Source organism: Lagenorhynchus albirostris, chromosome 20 (assembly GCF_949774975.1).
Source record: "Lagenorhynchus albirostris chromosome 20, mLagAlb1.1, whole genome shotgun sequence".
In the NCBI taxonomy this organism is placed as follows: domain Eukaryota; kingdom Metazoa; phylum Chordata; class Mammalia; order Artiodactyla; family Delphinidae; genus Lagenorhynchus; species Lagenorhynchus albirostris.
Genome location: NC_083114.1, coordinates 10882554 through 10896936, shown reverse-complemented (window position 1 = coordinate 10896936; position 14383 = coordinate 10882554). Strand labels below are relative to the sequence as shown.

General features: G+C 53.4%; 1 protein-coding gene across 1 annotated transcript; it reads left to right on the top strand.

The window, feature by feature from the left end:
* The first annotated feature begins 5659 nt into the window (after positions 1-5659).
* Positions 5660-13758, top strand: AIPL1 (aryl hydrocarbon receptor interacting protein like 1). The gene is made up of 6 exons (XM_060134306.1): positions 5660-5755; positions 6362-6541; positions 11061-11249; positions 12260-12436; positions 12563-12704; positions 13466-13758. Exons 1-6 carry the CDS (start codon positions 5660-5662, stop codon positions 13666-13668), a joined length of 987 nt encoding a protein of 328 aa, XP_059990289.1. The 3' UTR covers positions 13669-13758.
* The last annotated feature ends 625 nt before the right edge of the window (positions 13759-14383 follow it).

The window sequence follows — 14383 nt, the reverse complement described above, 5'->3', positions numbered from 1 at the left end:
AACAAGCTGTCTTTTCATCCCAGCCTCTTTTCCGTTATCTGCCTCAGGCGGAGAGGGAGGCAGTCAGGACTGGCCGGCCGCCACCGAGCCTCAGCACTTGGTCCAGGGCAGGACCAGCGGCTCTTTCACGGGTTCGCCCTGACCCAACGCGCTCTGGCGGGCTGACCAGACACCCCAATGTCCATCCGGCTATACCCAGAAGCCCCACATGTGTCCGTCCTAACGGGAGGTCCCCCCTCCCGTCCCTTCTTAACAGAGGCCCTACCACGCCCCGGCCCGCACTCACCCAACAGCGCCCAACGCTCACCAGACGCCGAGCACAGCTGCTCCTCACCCATCCAGAGGATTTGAAACACCGCGCGGATCCGCCCCCTGGCCCTGTCCTCACAGCTGATTGGCTCCGTCCCTGCCTCGCTGCCTCGTCGGGGATCCGATTGGCCCCTGCGCGCGCGGCTGTGAATCTTGCTCTCGGATTGGCCCTGCCGTCCCCATTCATGCCTCTGTATGTCTGGCGGGCCGGGAGCTGCGCGTTGAGGCCTCTTTGTATTCTCGGGTCCCGCCCGCTCAGCCTGCGGAATCCTTCCCCCGCGCCAGCTCAGCCCCGGCGCCACCTCCTGAAGCTCGGCCCCCGGTCGCTGGGCTCCCTCCTTAACTACAAAGTGTTCTGGCTGGTCTGACCGGGCGGGGCGGAAGCGGGGTCCCGAGCTCCTAGGGGCCCCTCCCATCCTGCTTGGAGGTCTCAGTGGTTTTGTCAGAAAGAGCCTGGGCTGGGGGAGCTCGGAGCCTTGGGTTCCTGTGGAAGTTTTGTTTCAAACTTCCCTCGTGACCCTGTGCCTTCCTGAGACTGACCCTCTGTCCCTCAAACTTGCCACCGCGTTGACCCCCAGGAAAGTCCATCCTGGAAGAGGGGACAGATTGGGTGCACCTCCCCTCCTCCTCCAAGTACGCTCCCCGCCGCCCCCCCCCCGCCCCGTCCCCTCTGTCCAGCTGAGTGCCTCCCTCCCTCCCTCCCTTTAGCATCCAAACTAAAAATCCACCATTTAGAAAGCCCCGTCCCCCCTCCACCTCAAGGCAGCACTGGCCATGCTCCCCCTTCCGTTTCCTTGCTGCCGTCCTCACCTAAAACCCTCCACCCCCCCACCCCGAGTTTCGACTGATGGGCACCTTGAAGCTCAGTCCTTAACCCCATTCTTCACCTCTGGGTGATCTCACCCACACCCTTGCGAAGGGACCCTCCCCATGGGAGGAGAACGATGAATAGGAGGTACTTACTATACACCAGGTACTGGTGTTGCAAGCATTTTACAGGAGGAACTCATGAGCCCCTCATTGCAGCCAAGGACTAGATGAGGAAACGGAGGTGTAGGGAGGTCAGGAGGGGCCCCAATTTCCCCCGGTTAGTATGCAGCAAGGATTCAAACTTAGTCCGGGACCAGGGTCCATGAGCCTCACCAGCGCCCCACACTGCATCTCCTCAGCCTGCACCTCTCCCCGGCAGGTGTATCCAACCCTGGTCTCTCCCAGCCCCCCTTCTCCTCCTTCCCCATGTCCCCGCATGTGTCTTTCCAAATACCTACTTGTATCTTGATAGATTCAGCACTGTGCTAACAATGGTCCACAAAGGTCGATAAAACGGATGCATTCCTTACCTCCAGGAGCTCAGATCTAGTGTGTGGGGAGAAACGGACATGAATAAATTAAATAACCAGTAATCGATTCATCAAAGAAAATTATGACACCAAAATTATGTCACTTAAAGCTGAGACCTAGAAAATGAGTTCACCAAGCAAAGAATGTGTGTGTTTGTGTGTGTTTGAGTGTGTATGTGGGGAAGTGGGAGGCAGGGGAGGAGGTGTTCTTCTTGCACAAGGAACATCATGTTTGGGGGCCCAGGACCCAGGTGAGACCCCCAGCACACACACATATGTGTAACTAAAACAAAAGTTTCCTGAAACAATACTTGACTATGTGTGAGGTGCTTTGACATATTTTCTATTTCATTAAAAAAAAAAAGTCGCGGTGACAGCTCGCTAAGTTTATGTTACAATGGCTCTCTAAGCGTTGTGAGCTGCGGTTTGAAAAACGCTGCTCGGTGTTGCCTGCTCAACTTCTTCCCCTAGCCGAGTTGTTTCCCAAGCGTCGGAAGTGTGCGTTCCCACACTTCTTATATGCTTGTTGGATTTATTATTGTAATTAGGGAATTTACTTCGTGTCCTCTACCAATGAAATATGGGGGGGGGGGGAAGCAGGAGTTATCATTTTTCTGGAAACTAAGTTGAACATGTGGGAAAGACTCAGGGAAGATGACACATGTAGAAACAAATCCTCCCAAATGGTCGTCGTGCTGCCATTGCCCATCCGTGCCTGTCTGCCTGTCGTAGTGCCTGGCTCGTACGTCACGGGCATCTATACGATAGCTTATATGTGTGAAGCCCTTACCGTGTGTCTGCTAAGTGCATTTCCTTTCTTTCATCTTCCTTAATCCTCACAGCAACGCTATGAAGCAGGTACTATTTTTATTCCCATTACAGATGACAAAACTGAGATTCAGACGGGTGAGGTGTCTCGCCCAAGATGGAACAGAGAGCAGGAGCTGGAACTTAAACCCTGAAGGTCTGACTCTGAAACCTGAATTCTTAAACTTAGATTCCACGGCCTCATCAAGCCTCAGGAACGAGGGGCTGAACGCACGCTGAGGCCCTCCCTGCTTGAAGCTTTCAGCCCGCCCCCCTCAGCTCCGTGACTGGAAGGGCAGGTGAAGGAGAATGGTCTCCATGGCAACAAGAGGAGGAAGAAACAATTTCTTCTGAATGAGGAGCCTCTCTATTGGCCTCCTGTGGAGGGTGGAGCAAGGTGGTGGGAAGGAAAATGTACGGAGGCCAGCAGGCTCCCAGCGGAGAGGTGGTGGGTACAGGGGCTCCTGGCCCTCCTTGTAAGGAGGAAAAACCAGTCCGTGGTTCCAGGCTGAGGCTTTCTGGGTCCAGCTCCATCCTTGCCTCTGTTGGGGAGGGGGTTGGAGAAGGAGAAGGAGCTCCAGCCCTGCCCTGCCCTGAAGGCTCCCTGTCCAACGGAAAACTTCCACCAGTTACCCTGACCTCATGGAAGTGCCCGTGTGATGGAAGAAGCAGACATTAAACTGTGCAAAATGTCATGAATGTGAGGTGCTAGGGGATGATGAGAGGGTGTAAAAGGAATGGGGGACCCACTGGAGCTGGGGGGTCGGGGCAGGCCTCCCTTAGCATATGATGCTTTAGCTGATGAGTTAGGGAGACAAAGCCGAAGAGGATTTCCAGTAGAGGGATCTGCAAAGGCTGATCTCCATCAAGTTCCAGGAGCAGAGGAAGCCTGAGCGAGATGGAGAGGCCAGGAGCCGGATGGCAAGAGGCAGGGCTTGAAGGACCCCATCAGCCAGGGAAAGAGCTTAGAATTTATCCTGATGGTGGTGGGAAGCCTTTGTTGAATTTTCAGAGGGGACTGAGGTTATTAGAGTTGCATTTTTATGAAGTCCATTAGGAAGTTATTTTGTGGGCCAAACAGTAGCTGGGGCTCCCTCTAGAGGCTGTGGCCTGAGCACCTCATTTTTCTCAGCAGTGAAACTGAAACTTCCGGCATCAGCTTCAACACCCCCTTCTGCTTGTATCCCTCACCCTCGCCAACCATAGGCCAAATTTGTCAGTTCAACCTCTAGGTATTTCTGCAATCCATGTGCGCCTTTCTTTCTTTTTTTTTTCGGCCACACCATGTGGCATGCGGGATCTTATATCCCTGACCAGGGATTGAACCCACGTCCCCTACAGTGGGAGCGTGGGGTCCTAACCACTGGACCGCAGGGAAGTCCCCAGGTGTGCCTTTCGACTCTCTGCAAAGGGAAGCAATTGAAACAGAGGGAGAGTTTTGAGCAATGTGAGACCCAGCTAGAACTTTTTCTTCCATTGTGAATGACATCATGGACAGAAAAATGCCTAAAACGTAAAGGCTAGTAGCATGAATACTTATAAAGCCAACACCCATGTAACCATCACCTGGGTGAAGAAACAGAATATTGCCAGGACCCCAGAAGCAACCACTGCCCCTGCTCTGTGTCGCCCCCTCCCTTGACTTTTATGGGAATCTCTCTGATTTTTCTTTGTAGTTTTACCATCTTGCCTCCTACGCATGCAGACTGCTCTAGGTTGCTATGTGGCTGCAGAAAGAATGGAACAGAAAAGAAGGACCTCTGCAACCCCCCTCCACCTTATCCCCTGTCCTCAGAGAGATGGAGCTGGGCCCACAGTGGGGGAGGTTCTGAGCACTCAGGGAGGGGTCCTGGAGGGGTGATTGGGCTGCTCCAGTCTGGGTTTGTGACCCAGACCAGTTGGCCCAGGCTTGGCCCTGCTGTATGCCAATGGTTCCTCACGGGAGTCAAAACTTTTAGGGATGCTGGGTTTTGGGGTCCCACTCACTTTTCAGGGAAGCTTCTCAATTTCATAGAGAGGGAGGCAGGAGAGGTCGATTTTCCCATTGCAGTTGGGAAAATAGAGATAGGGTGGGAGATACCCAAAGCCACAAGGTCAGGAAATAAGAGGTGGGATCAGCCCTTTGAACACAGCTCTCTTGGGCTCCTGGTGCCGTGTTCTCTTCTCTCCCTGTGGCAGGGTCCTGTGTCCCTGCTCCCTGTAACATAGCCTCTCAAGGCCTGGCGCAGACCAGGCATGAGAACTTCAATTGGCCACAAGGTGGCGCCAAACACCACGTCTTCACATCATTTTTCACTTTTAAACCCCAAATGCCCAGAATAAGCTCTGCCCGGGGGGCCAGGGCACAGGGATGAGACCCTGCAAAGGGGACGGGAGAGCTCACTGTCCTCAGCCAGACCTTGTAGGGGAGACAGGAGCAGGGCTGGTGGGGGTTCCTCAGCTTTCTCCAAACCTGCTCCCCTTCTCTTACTCCGTCTTAGTGCTCTCCCAAGCCAGGTTGCGGGCAGATCTTGGGGAGGAGATAGCGGGACATAGGAAAGAGGGAAGCGGGACTGCACCCCGGCCAGGGCTCCAAAGGGACAAAGAGTCTGAGACCAGAACCAACGCCCCAGGACCAGGCAGGGCAAAGGGGGCTTGCAGTGCCCCCTCCTTTCCTCCTTCAGTGGCCTGAGTCCTCTCTGCTGCTGATCACTCCTGATCCCCTGTCTTCTTCTTTTTTTCTTTTAATATTTATTTATTTGTCTGCACGGGGTCTTAGTTGCAGCACTCGGACCTTTGTTGCCGCGTGTGGGATGTTCTCTGCGGTGTGCGTGACCTCGTTCCCAGACCAGGGATCGAACCCAGGCCCCCTGCATTGGGAACGTGGAGTCTTAACCACCGGACCACCAGGGAAGTCCCCTCCTGTCTTCTTTAAGAAAGCTCCAGCTGTCTTCCCTCCTTCTTAGGGTGGGATGGAACAGAAGCTGAGGCAGTAACAGTGGATGTCAGGCAGGGTCCCTGCGTCACTGCTAGAAGCAGAGGATGGGACGGCGGCCAGGCTGCCGGGAGTGGCTCCACCTTATTCCTTTCATTCATACCCAACCCCCGCTCCCCCCCCCCCCCCCCCCCCCCCGCCCCGCGCCCTTACCCCGCTCAGCCACCTAAGTGCCTTCCTCTAGGCAGATTATCTCAGCTGGGCTGGACATCACCCTGCACCTGGAGCCATGGATGCCGCTCTGCTCCTCAACGTGGAAGGGATCAAGAAAACCATTCTGCATGGGGGCACGGGGGAGCTCCCAAACTTCATCACCGGAGCCCGAGTGAGTGGGGCCCGCCCCCCAGACCAGTGAAAAGCCCCCATGGCAGCCTTCTGCATTCCAGCTTGGCCACAGGGCACTGCAAACAGCCTTCGTCAGCTTTGCCAACAAATGGCCAGGAGGTCCTTGCTGGAATTATCAACCGCCCCTCCCCTTGCCTCTGCCCCAGGCATCTGGGTAGCTCTGAAGTGGTGCCCATTCACGGGTTTTTTTTTTGATACTTTGCAAATTAAACTTCAGCGTGGAATGCGGGTGGGGCTTTGGGAATTTTCTGAAGTCCCAGATGCTGAGGGAGAAGGAAGGGCCTTCAGGGCTCAGGGTGTTTGTCCGGGGATCTCTGGTGGGCTCCTAGACGGATGATGGATGTGTCTGGGTCTGTGGCCTCAGATCTAGGGCGTGTTTAAGGCAGGACTTCCTGACCTGCAGAGCTGTCGAGCGTGGGATGGGGTCCTTTAGGAGGGAGTCGGGGAGTGCAGGCTGGGGGGGCGGATGCTCTAAGGTCTGCTTGGGGTTGGGAGAGGACAGCCCAGGGAGCCGGTGATAGGGGATGTCTTCTGCTGGGCCTCGGGGAGGTATGTCTAGACCAGGGTCTGCTCTCTTGGTGACCAGGTGACCTTTCATTTCCGAACCCTGAAATGTGATGATGAGCGGACGGTGATAGATGACAGCAAGCAGGTGGGCCATCCCATGCACATCATCATCGGGAACATGTTCAAGCTGGAGGTCTGGGAGATCCTGCTGACGTCCATGCGGTTCAGCGAGGTGGCCGAGTTCTGGTGTGACACCATCGTGAGTAGGCCCCGCCCATCTGCTTTGCAGGGCTGCTGTGTTTCAGGAAAGTGAGGGTAAAACAAAACTCTGGAGAGAGAACCCTGCCCGCTCCTTCTCAGCTACGGTAGCGGCGAAGATGGATTCCCCCAAAAGAATAGGTGCTGCTAGAGTGACAATCGGTGTCAAGGCTGGCTGGTGGGATGTGGGTGCAGGGCCCACCTCACAGCCCTCACTTTTGGGCAGGATTCTTGGATCCTGGAGACTTTTGGCAGCTGGTCATCTTCTGCCCTTCTCCCCACTCCTACCAACACTGCAAAATTGTCTTCTCATTTATAGCACCCTTAGCAGTCATCCAGACAAGGCATTCTCCTGGGTGGTCCAGATAGAAAGGGCAAAACTCACTGACCTTTAAACAAACATTTCTTATGGAAACTTTCAAACTTATACAAAAGTCGACAAAAAGGCATAATCAACCTCCAAATACCCATCACCCTATGCCAGGCGCCATCACTCCACGGCCAGTCTTGTTTCATCTAAACCCATCCACTTTCCTTCCTCATCCCCTGCGGTTAAAGCGCATTCCAGACGCTGTAGCATTTCATCTGTAAATACTGCAATTTGTATCTCTAAAAAGGATATTAAAAAACATGACCTCAATATCCTTATTACATTAAAAAAAAAATCCAATAATTCCTTAATGCCAGCTAGTATCCGGTCACTGCTCAAATTTCTCCAATTGTCTCCTCATTCACTCCCGCTGGTTGGTTTGCTGAAATCAGGATCAAAACAAAGTCCATGCACAGAGCTTTGTTAATACATCTCTTAAGTCTCCTTTCGTTTATGGGTTCTCCTCTCTCTTTTTTTTCCTGGACGTGGATTTGTTGAAGAAACTGGGTAACTTGTCTTGAAGTTCCCATGTTCTGATTTTGCTGGTTGCTTTGCCGTGGACTTGTCTAACACATTCCTCGATCCCCCGTATTTTCTATAACCTGTGTACCTCCACATCTGCTTACCTCTTTTACTGTGATGTTAAGATTGGTTGGTGGGCTCAGGTGTTGACAGCCTGACCCAGCCATTACCAAGCTCCTTTTTTTTTTTTTAATTTTATCTTTATTGGAGTATAATTGCTTTACAATGGTGTGTTAGTTTCTGCTTTATAACAAAGTGAATCAGTTATACATATACATATGTCCCCATATCTCTTCCCTCTTGCGTCTCCCTCCCTCCCACCCTCCCTATCCCACCCCTCTAGGTGGTCACGAGGCACCGAGCTGATCTCCCTGTGCTATGCAGCTGCTTCCCACTAGCTATCTACCTTACGTTTGGTAGTGTATATATGTTCATGCCACTCTCTCACTTTGTCTCAGCTTACCCTTCCCCCTCCCCATGTCCTCAAGTCCATTCTCTAGTAGGTCTGTGTCTTTATTCCCGTCTTACCCCTAGGTTCTTCATGACCTTTTTTTTTTTAGATTCCATATATATGTGTTAGCATACGGTATTTGTCTTTCTCTTTCTGACTTATTTCAGTCTGTATGACAGACTCTAGGTCCATCCACCTCATTACAAATAGCTCAATTTCGTTTCTTTTTATGGCTGAGTAATATTCCATTGTGTATATGAGCCCCATCTTCTTTATCCATTCATCCGATGATGGACGCTTAGGTTGCTTCCATGTCCTGGTGATTGTGAATAGCCAAGCTCCTTCTTGATATCAAGCAGTGGATTTAGCAGCCATTGGTGGACGCCCAGATCCATTATTTCACCAGGGGCCACTGACATTTTTTTTTTTTTTTTGCGGTACATGGGCCTCTCACTGTTGTGGCCTCTCCCATTGCGGAGCACAGGCTCCGGACGTGCAGGCTTAGCGGCCATGGCTCACGGGGCCAGCCGCTCCGCGGCATGTGGGATCTTCCCGGACCGGGGCACGAACCCGGGTCCCCTGCATCGGCAGGCAGACTCTCAACCACTGCGCCACCAGGGAAGCCCAGGCTGGTAATTTTTATGCCACGACGATTACTGGTTTTTCCAATAGTCCCCCTCATCTCCCCTCAGCTCACAGCTGCTGTGATTGCACACGCACACACACACACACACACACACACACAGACAGACACACACACACAGACACACATACACACACTTCTTTCCAGAGTCATTTACCCATCTATACATCCATGTTTTATCCATCCTTCTATCCACACACTTAGGCATCAATTCCTCCATCCTTCCCTTCAACCAGAATTATTCATAACCCATTCTTCCATCACTATGCAACCACCCATCATCTATCTGTAGGTCTATCTGAAAACATTCAGTGCACCAGGTTTGGCCTGTGCTAGGTGTTAGAGACTAAACAGGCAAAGTCCCCATCCCTCAAGGAACTTGAATTCTGGGGGAGGAGCAGACACCTAAGCAATTACAATGCAGGGCAGGTAGCACCACGATATACATGAGTGAGGACAGAGTGGTTTAGAGCCACAGGAGGGGAGCAACTAACTGCTTGAGGATCATAGGAGGAGTTTTTTCAAGAAGATGACATTGAGCTGGGTATTGAAGGATGAATAGGAGTTCACCAGGCCTAGAAGTGGGAAGAGAGTTAGCATCCAGGCCAGGGAGTGTGAAGAGGCAGGGGCCGTCAGGGGCTCTGGGAGCTTCTGCCCTGAAATGTACTACCACCCCCTCTACCCAGGGAGCACACTGGTCTCTATGAGGAATTTTCTGCTGGTGCCCAGTCTGGTGATGCCAGGGGTTGCAAACTCAAATACCACAAGGGCCAGGGCCCCTGGGTGACTGAAGGTCATCTGCTCCATTCATAGTGGGCAGCTGCTCCTGAGCTCCAACGGGATGGCTGCTGTGTGAAAGGGGCAGGTCCGGTGTGGCTGGATAGTCTGAGTTTTATAGACAAACCAGAGATTTTCATTAGTCCATGAATTCTCTCAGTGCTTAAGTGTTGGCAACTAATTACGTGAAGGATAAAACAAAACGAATCTGGGAGCTGAATGGTGGCCTCCAGGATGCCAGTTTGCAATTTCCAGATAGATAGAGCCCCTCAGACAGAAACAGGCTGTGGCCTTGAAGCCCCAGAGAGGGGCAGTGGTCCCGGGGTCCCCCTGCCCAGTCTCAGCGGAGATGCTGCAGAGGTGGGTGCAGAGCCCTGGAGTTCTGCTCCTTCTTCTGGCCTGTATTCCTCTTCTTGGGATGTCTGCCCACTCCCGGTGGCATCCTACAGTCCACTGTGCCAACCAGCATCTCTGGTTGTGCTAGGGTGGCAGGTGGCTAATGGGACAAGGCCTTGGTCTGAGGTCATGTCCAAGCAGCCTCCCATTCCTGGGGTCAGCAGCTGAGCACTGACTTTCTGGGAGGCAGGGGGCTGCGAGCTGGGGCTGCTGTGTGAGGGCCAGGAGTGCGCCCTCCCCACAGCAAGCTGTTCCCGGGGGGCCCCTCCCTCCCTTCATCCAGCTTTAATCTCAACAGGCTTAACGGCCATCTGGTCACCCAGCTCACAGAGAAGCTGAAGGTACTCTGGGCTAATCCTGGCTGGTGGAGGTAGGGAGGGGGTGACCTTCATCCCCTTGCTGGTGACTTGGAGACCAAGCTGGACCATTCCTGCCCCTTCACTTTCCCAGTGGTGTGTCTTTACTGGAGTTGCGGTGCAGGAGCCTGAGATGGGCCATCTCAGGACCCAGCCCCTGGAGAGCGGTTCTCAGAGCTCGTCTGTGGGGCATCCCAGCTCCCAGATGGGGCAGCTGAGGCCAAGATGGCCTAAAATGCCACAGGCCTTTCAGCTGAGGCCAGCAGCTGATTTTCCTAGCCTTCTTCCACCCTGAGGGTGGCCACCCCAGCTCCTGGTGCTGGGTGAAGCTGTGATGAGCTGGCCCTATATCCGTGCCATCTCATTTATTTAACCCCTACGCCAGACTCACTATCAGATAGGTGCAGTCCAGGGGATGGGAGCTCAGGGAGCTGCAGTGACCTGGACTCACTGTCAGTCAGCTGCTCCATCAGGACACCAACCTGGCCCTCTTGGGCCCAGAGCCCTGCTCCTTCCACAGCTCTCCATGCTCCCGTCCCTGCGGGTCACAGGCTTCACGGACTGAGGGGTCTCCTTGGGAGAGAAACCCGTTTGAGTCGACCACAAGGGCCAGCAAGAGGCAGCATAGCATTGCGGCTAAAGCATGGTCCCCGGAGCTGGGTTTGAATCCTGACTCTCATTTCCTAGCTGTGTGACCTTAAGCAAATCACTTGACCTCTCTGGGCTCTAGTTCCCACATCTCTAAAATGGGGAGAATAGTAGGGCCTCCCTCGTTGGGTCACCTTAAGGATTAAAGGAGCTAACAGGTGTAGCGTGCTCTCCCTGGCACACAGGTAACCACAGTGATTAGTGGGGGTACGCTGGGGTGGCGAGTAGTAACAGCCATGGGGCAGGGGTAGGGAGAGAGCAGAAGTCCTGCTCTGGGGGGCCCCAGAGTGGGGCTCTCTGTGGCCCAGCTGGCTCTGAGCAGGCAGCCTGATGCCATCCGCCCCATTTTCCCCACAGCACACAGGGGTCTACCCCATCCTGTCCCGGAGCCTGCGGCAGATGGCGGAGGGCAAGGACCCCACTGAGTGGCACGTGCACACGTGTGGGTTGGCCAACATGTTCGCCTACCACACGCTGGGCTACGAGGACCTGGATGAGCTGCAGAAGGAGCCGCAGCCACTGATTTTCGTAATAGAGCTGCTGCAGGTGTGACCCTGGGGCATGGGAGGTGGGGTGGGTACTGTCCCAGCATCAAAGAGCAACGGGGTCAGTGGGCATCAAGGGGAGCCCAGCCCCACGGCTCACTGGACATCACCCAGTTCCTCTTCAGAGAACGATAAAGGGTTCATACACCACAGGGAACTGGAATTGGACCCCTCTCCCCCAAAAAACGGTACTTTGCCTTTTCCAAGGGAAAAGCCCTTTGGGGACTAATTTTTAAAAATGTTATTTTCTTCTTTCTTATTTTCTTCTTTATTTCTATTGGTTATCTACTTCCATTTTTTCCCAAAAGTCTAGAATTACATCCTCAGCCCCAGTCCCTATGGTTTGTGGGTTCCGATCTCATTCTCCAATAGTGGGAGAGGCTGCATGGAACCTTCCACAGTCTCTCCCCCAGACCCCAGAATGATTGATGGCCCCTGTCTGTGGGGCGGTGGGAGAGGCTCAAACCAGGGCAGGACTCAGCTAATGGCCAAGGCTGAGGCTCAGCCTGAGGGTTACATGGGTGAGTGCAAATAAGTAAGAACTGTGTCACCAAGGGGTCTGCTTGAACAGCTGTGCGGCTCGTGCACTGCAAGAGGGCATCCCCTCTAAGGTGCTCATTAGAGACATTATATACTTGTGCTTTTATAATAATATTTTTCCAACAGATGGCAATAAAGTGTCCTGTTCTAATGAAACGAGTATCATGGCAATATTCTGAATATTAGAAGTAAAGTGTGTTGACAAAGGAGTACCTTTTCTTAATTTGCACAAAGGCTCTGATCTAGGGTAAGGCCCTGGGTGGGGGGCTTGTGGCATCCTTCCCCTGTTTGTATGTGTTTGGCCAGCAAGCATGATTCTGTCCGCAATCTTCACTGTGGAAAATGAAGAGCTGATTTCAGCAAGATGTGCTGGGTCCACTTTCTCTGGTACCCTGCAAGGGAAAGGGACGGCCCTGCTGGGCTTCGAGCACTCGGGGTCCCTGCCTTACTGACCTGCAGCTCTTGGGGCAGGTGGAGGCCCCCAGCGAGTACCAGAGGGAGACCTGGAACCTGAGTAAAGATGAGAAGATGCAGGCGGTGCCCATTCTCCATGGAGAAGGAAACCGGCTCTTCAAGCTGGGCCGCTACGAGGAGGCTTCTACCAAGTACCAGGAAGCCATCGTCTGCCTGAGGAACCTGCAGATCAAGGTGGGAGGCTGCCCGCCAGGGGGTTGGGAAGTGGGGCGCATGTAGGGGGAGCAGCCCTGCACTGGCCCTGGCCGCGGGGGAGAGGGGTGGGGGCAGGGCAGCAGCAGACCTTTCTTCACCGGGCAGGAGAAACCCTGGGAGGTGCAGTGGCTGAAGCTGGAGAAGATGATCAACACCCTGATCCTGAACTACTGCCAGTGTCTGCTGAAGAAGGAGGAATACTATGAGGTGCTGGAGCACACCAGTGACATCCTCCGGCACCACCCAGGTGGGTGGCGTGAAGCAGGTCCGGGGTCGGGGGGTGGGGGGAGGGTGTCCAATCCCGCCCAGGGGCCCAGAGTCACGTGCACAGACCTCGGGTGGCCTCTTCTGACCCTGTGAGGGCATCAAAACTCGCCTCCACGCAGCAGGGTTTTCCCAAGCCTATAACGATATCACAGATGATGGATGAGCTGTGCTTATTGTGGGAGGTATTTTATTTTAAGGTGCATTGGGGCAAAATATAAGCAGCTCACCAAACCTGTCTGGAGCAGTAAACGGGTTTTAAAAACGGGGGCAATCAATACAGAGAACAATATTAAGTAAATTCTAGGATCCGTGATGCGCGGATATGGCGATACTCGTGAAGACGATGTTTGAGGAATGTTACAAGATCACTTACTCTGCGTCACACGCTAAATTCTCTGCATCTATCATTTCAATTAATCCTTATTGTGACCATAAGGGACAGGTGCAGGGATTGGGCCTGGAGCTTGCACCATTTGTGGCTCTTCTGTAAGAAAAGAATAGAAAGTTGTGAATGTAAATTAAGTTGCAGGGCCTTGGAAGGGTCCGCGGAAGGGCGGGAAGTAGGTACTGCGATTATTATCGTCCGTACTTTATGGTGGAGGAGACGGGCTCTGGAGGTACAGAGAGGTTAAGGCTCAGGGTCAAGGTTAAGGGTTGTGTAAGCTGGTCAAGCCCCGCCGGGCGCGGGGTCGGTGCTGCCTCTGGGTCTGGGTGGCGGGTCCAGCTGGGTCTTCCCCGCAGGCATCGCGAAGGCCTACTACGTGCGGGCCCGGGCTCACGCCGAGGTGTGGAATGAGGCAGAGGCCAAGGCTGACCTGGAGAAAGTGCTGGAGCTGGAGCCGTCCATGCGGAAGGTGGTGCGCAGGGAGCTGAGTCTGCTGGAGAACCGCATGGAGGAGAAACGCGAGGAGGAGCGGCTGCGCTGCAGGAACATGCTGCGCTAGTGCGCAGGCGCCAGACCTCCCGCCTCCGGCTCCCGCCTCCATTGGCCCCTCCCTCAACCCGCCCCAGCCCGCCGCCACTTCGCCGCACACTGACCCTTCCGCCCCAGCCGGACAGCAGTGTCACTTTTTAAACTTTTAATTTTAAAAGTCAGAATAATTCATGTGTCGACTGAAAAAGTAATGCACAACCTAGAGGTTGAGAATTATGTTTTATTCAGCGGACTTTCTGAGGACTCCCGCCCCAGAAGACAGCCTCTCAGATAGCCCTGAGGGACTGCTCCGAAGAGGTAAGGGAGGAGCCAGGATGTATAGGAGTTTTTGCAACAAAGACCAGATAGTCGGAACTTCAAAATATTACCATTAATGAAAGAAAATCAGACATCTCAAGTTAATGAGTTTAGCACTTTTCTCGGTCCGGGAAGATGCGAGAGTCTGGGCTCCTTGAAAACATTCCTTTGAGATACACCTTAATTATTATATGTAGACTCGGCATCCTGCTTTTCTCCATCCTGAATCCTCTCAGGGTGCACATTGTGGGTGGCTGCAACATCCTTTGTTTGCTAACGTGGCAAGCAACATTTTTTGTTGATACATGCCAGGGTTAACAAAAAAAAACCCCAAACCCCAAAGGGCACAGAAGAGCTTATGGATAAAAATGAAGTTTCCTGCCCTGTCTCTCCCATCCCTTAGCCTAGAGCTAGCCGTTTTTTTTTTC

What these genes read in the sequence shown, in the direction of transcription:
- AIPL1 (XM_060134306.1), top strand. Translation starts at nt 5,660, where the DNA reads ATGGATGCCGCTCTGCTCCTCAACGTGGAAGGGATCAAGAAAACCATT. An exon ending in ACTTCATCACCGGAGCCCGA is followed by an intron (nt 5,756 to 6,361) that starts GTGAGTGGGGCC and finishes CTTGGTGACCAG; the next exon opens with GTGACCTTTCATTTCCGAAC. An exon ending in TCGTAATAGAGCTGCTGCAG is followed by an intron (nt 11,250 to 12,259) that starts GTGTGACCCTGG and finishes CTCTTGGGGCAG; the next exon opens with GTGGAGGCCCCCAGCGAGTA.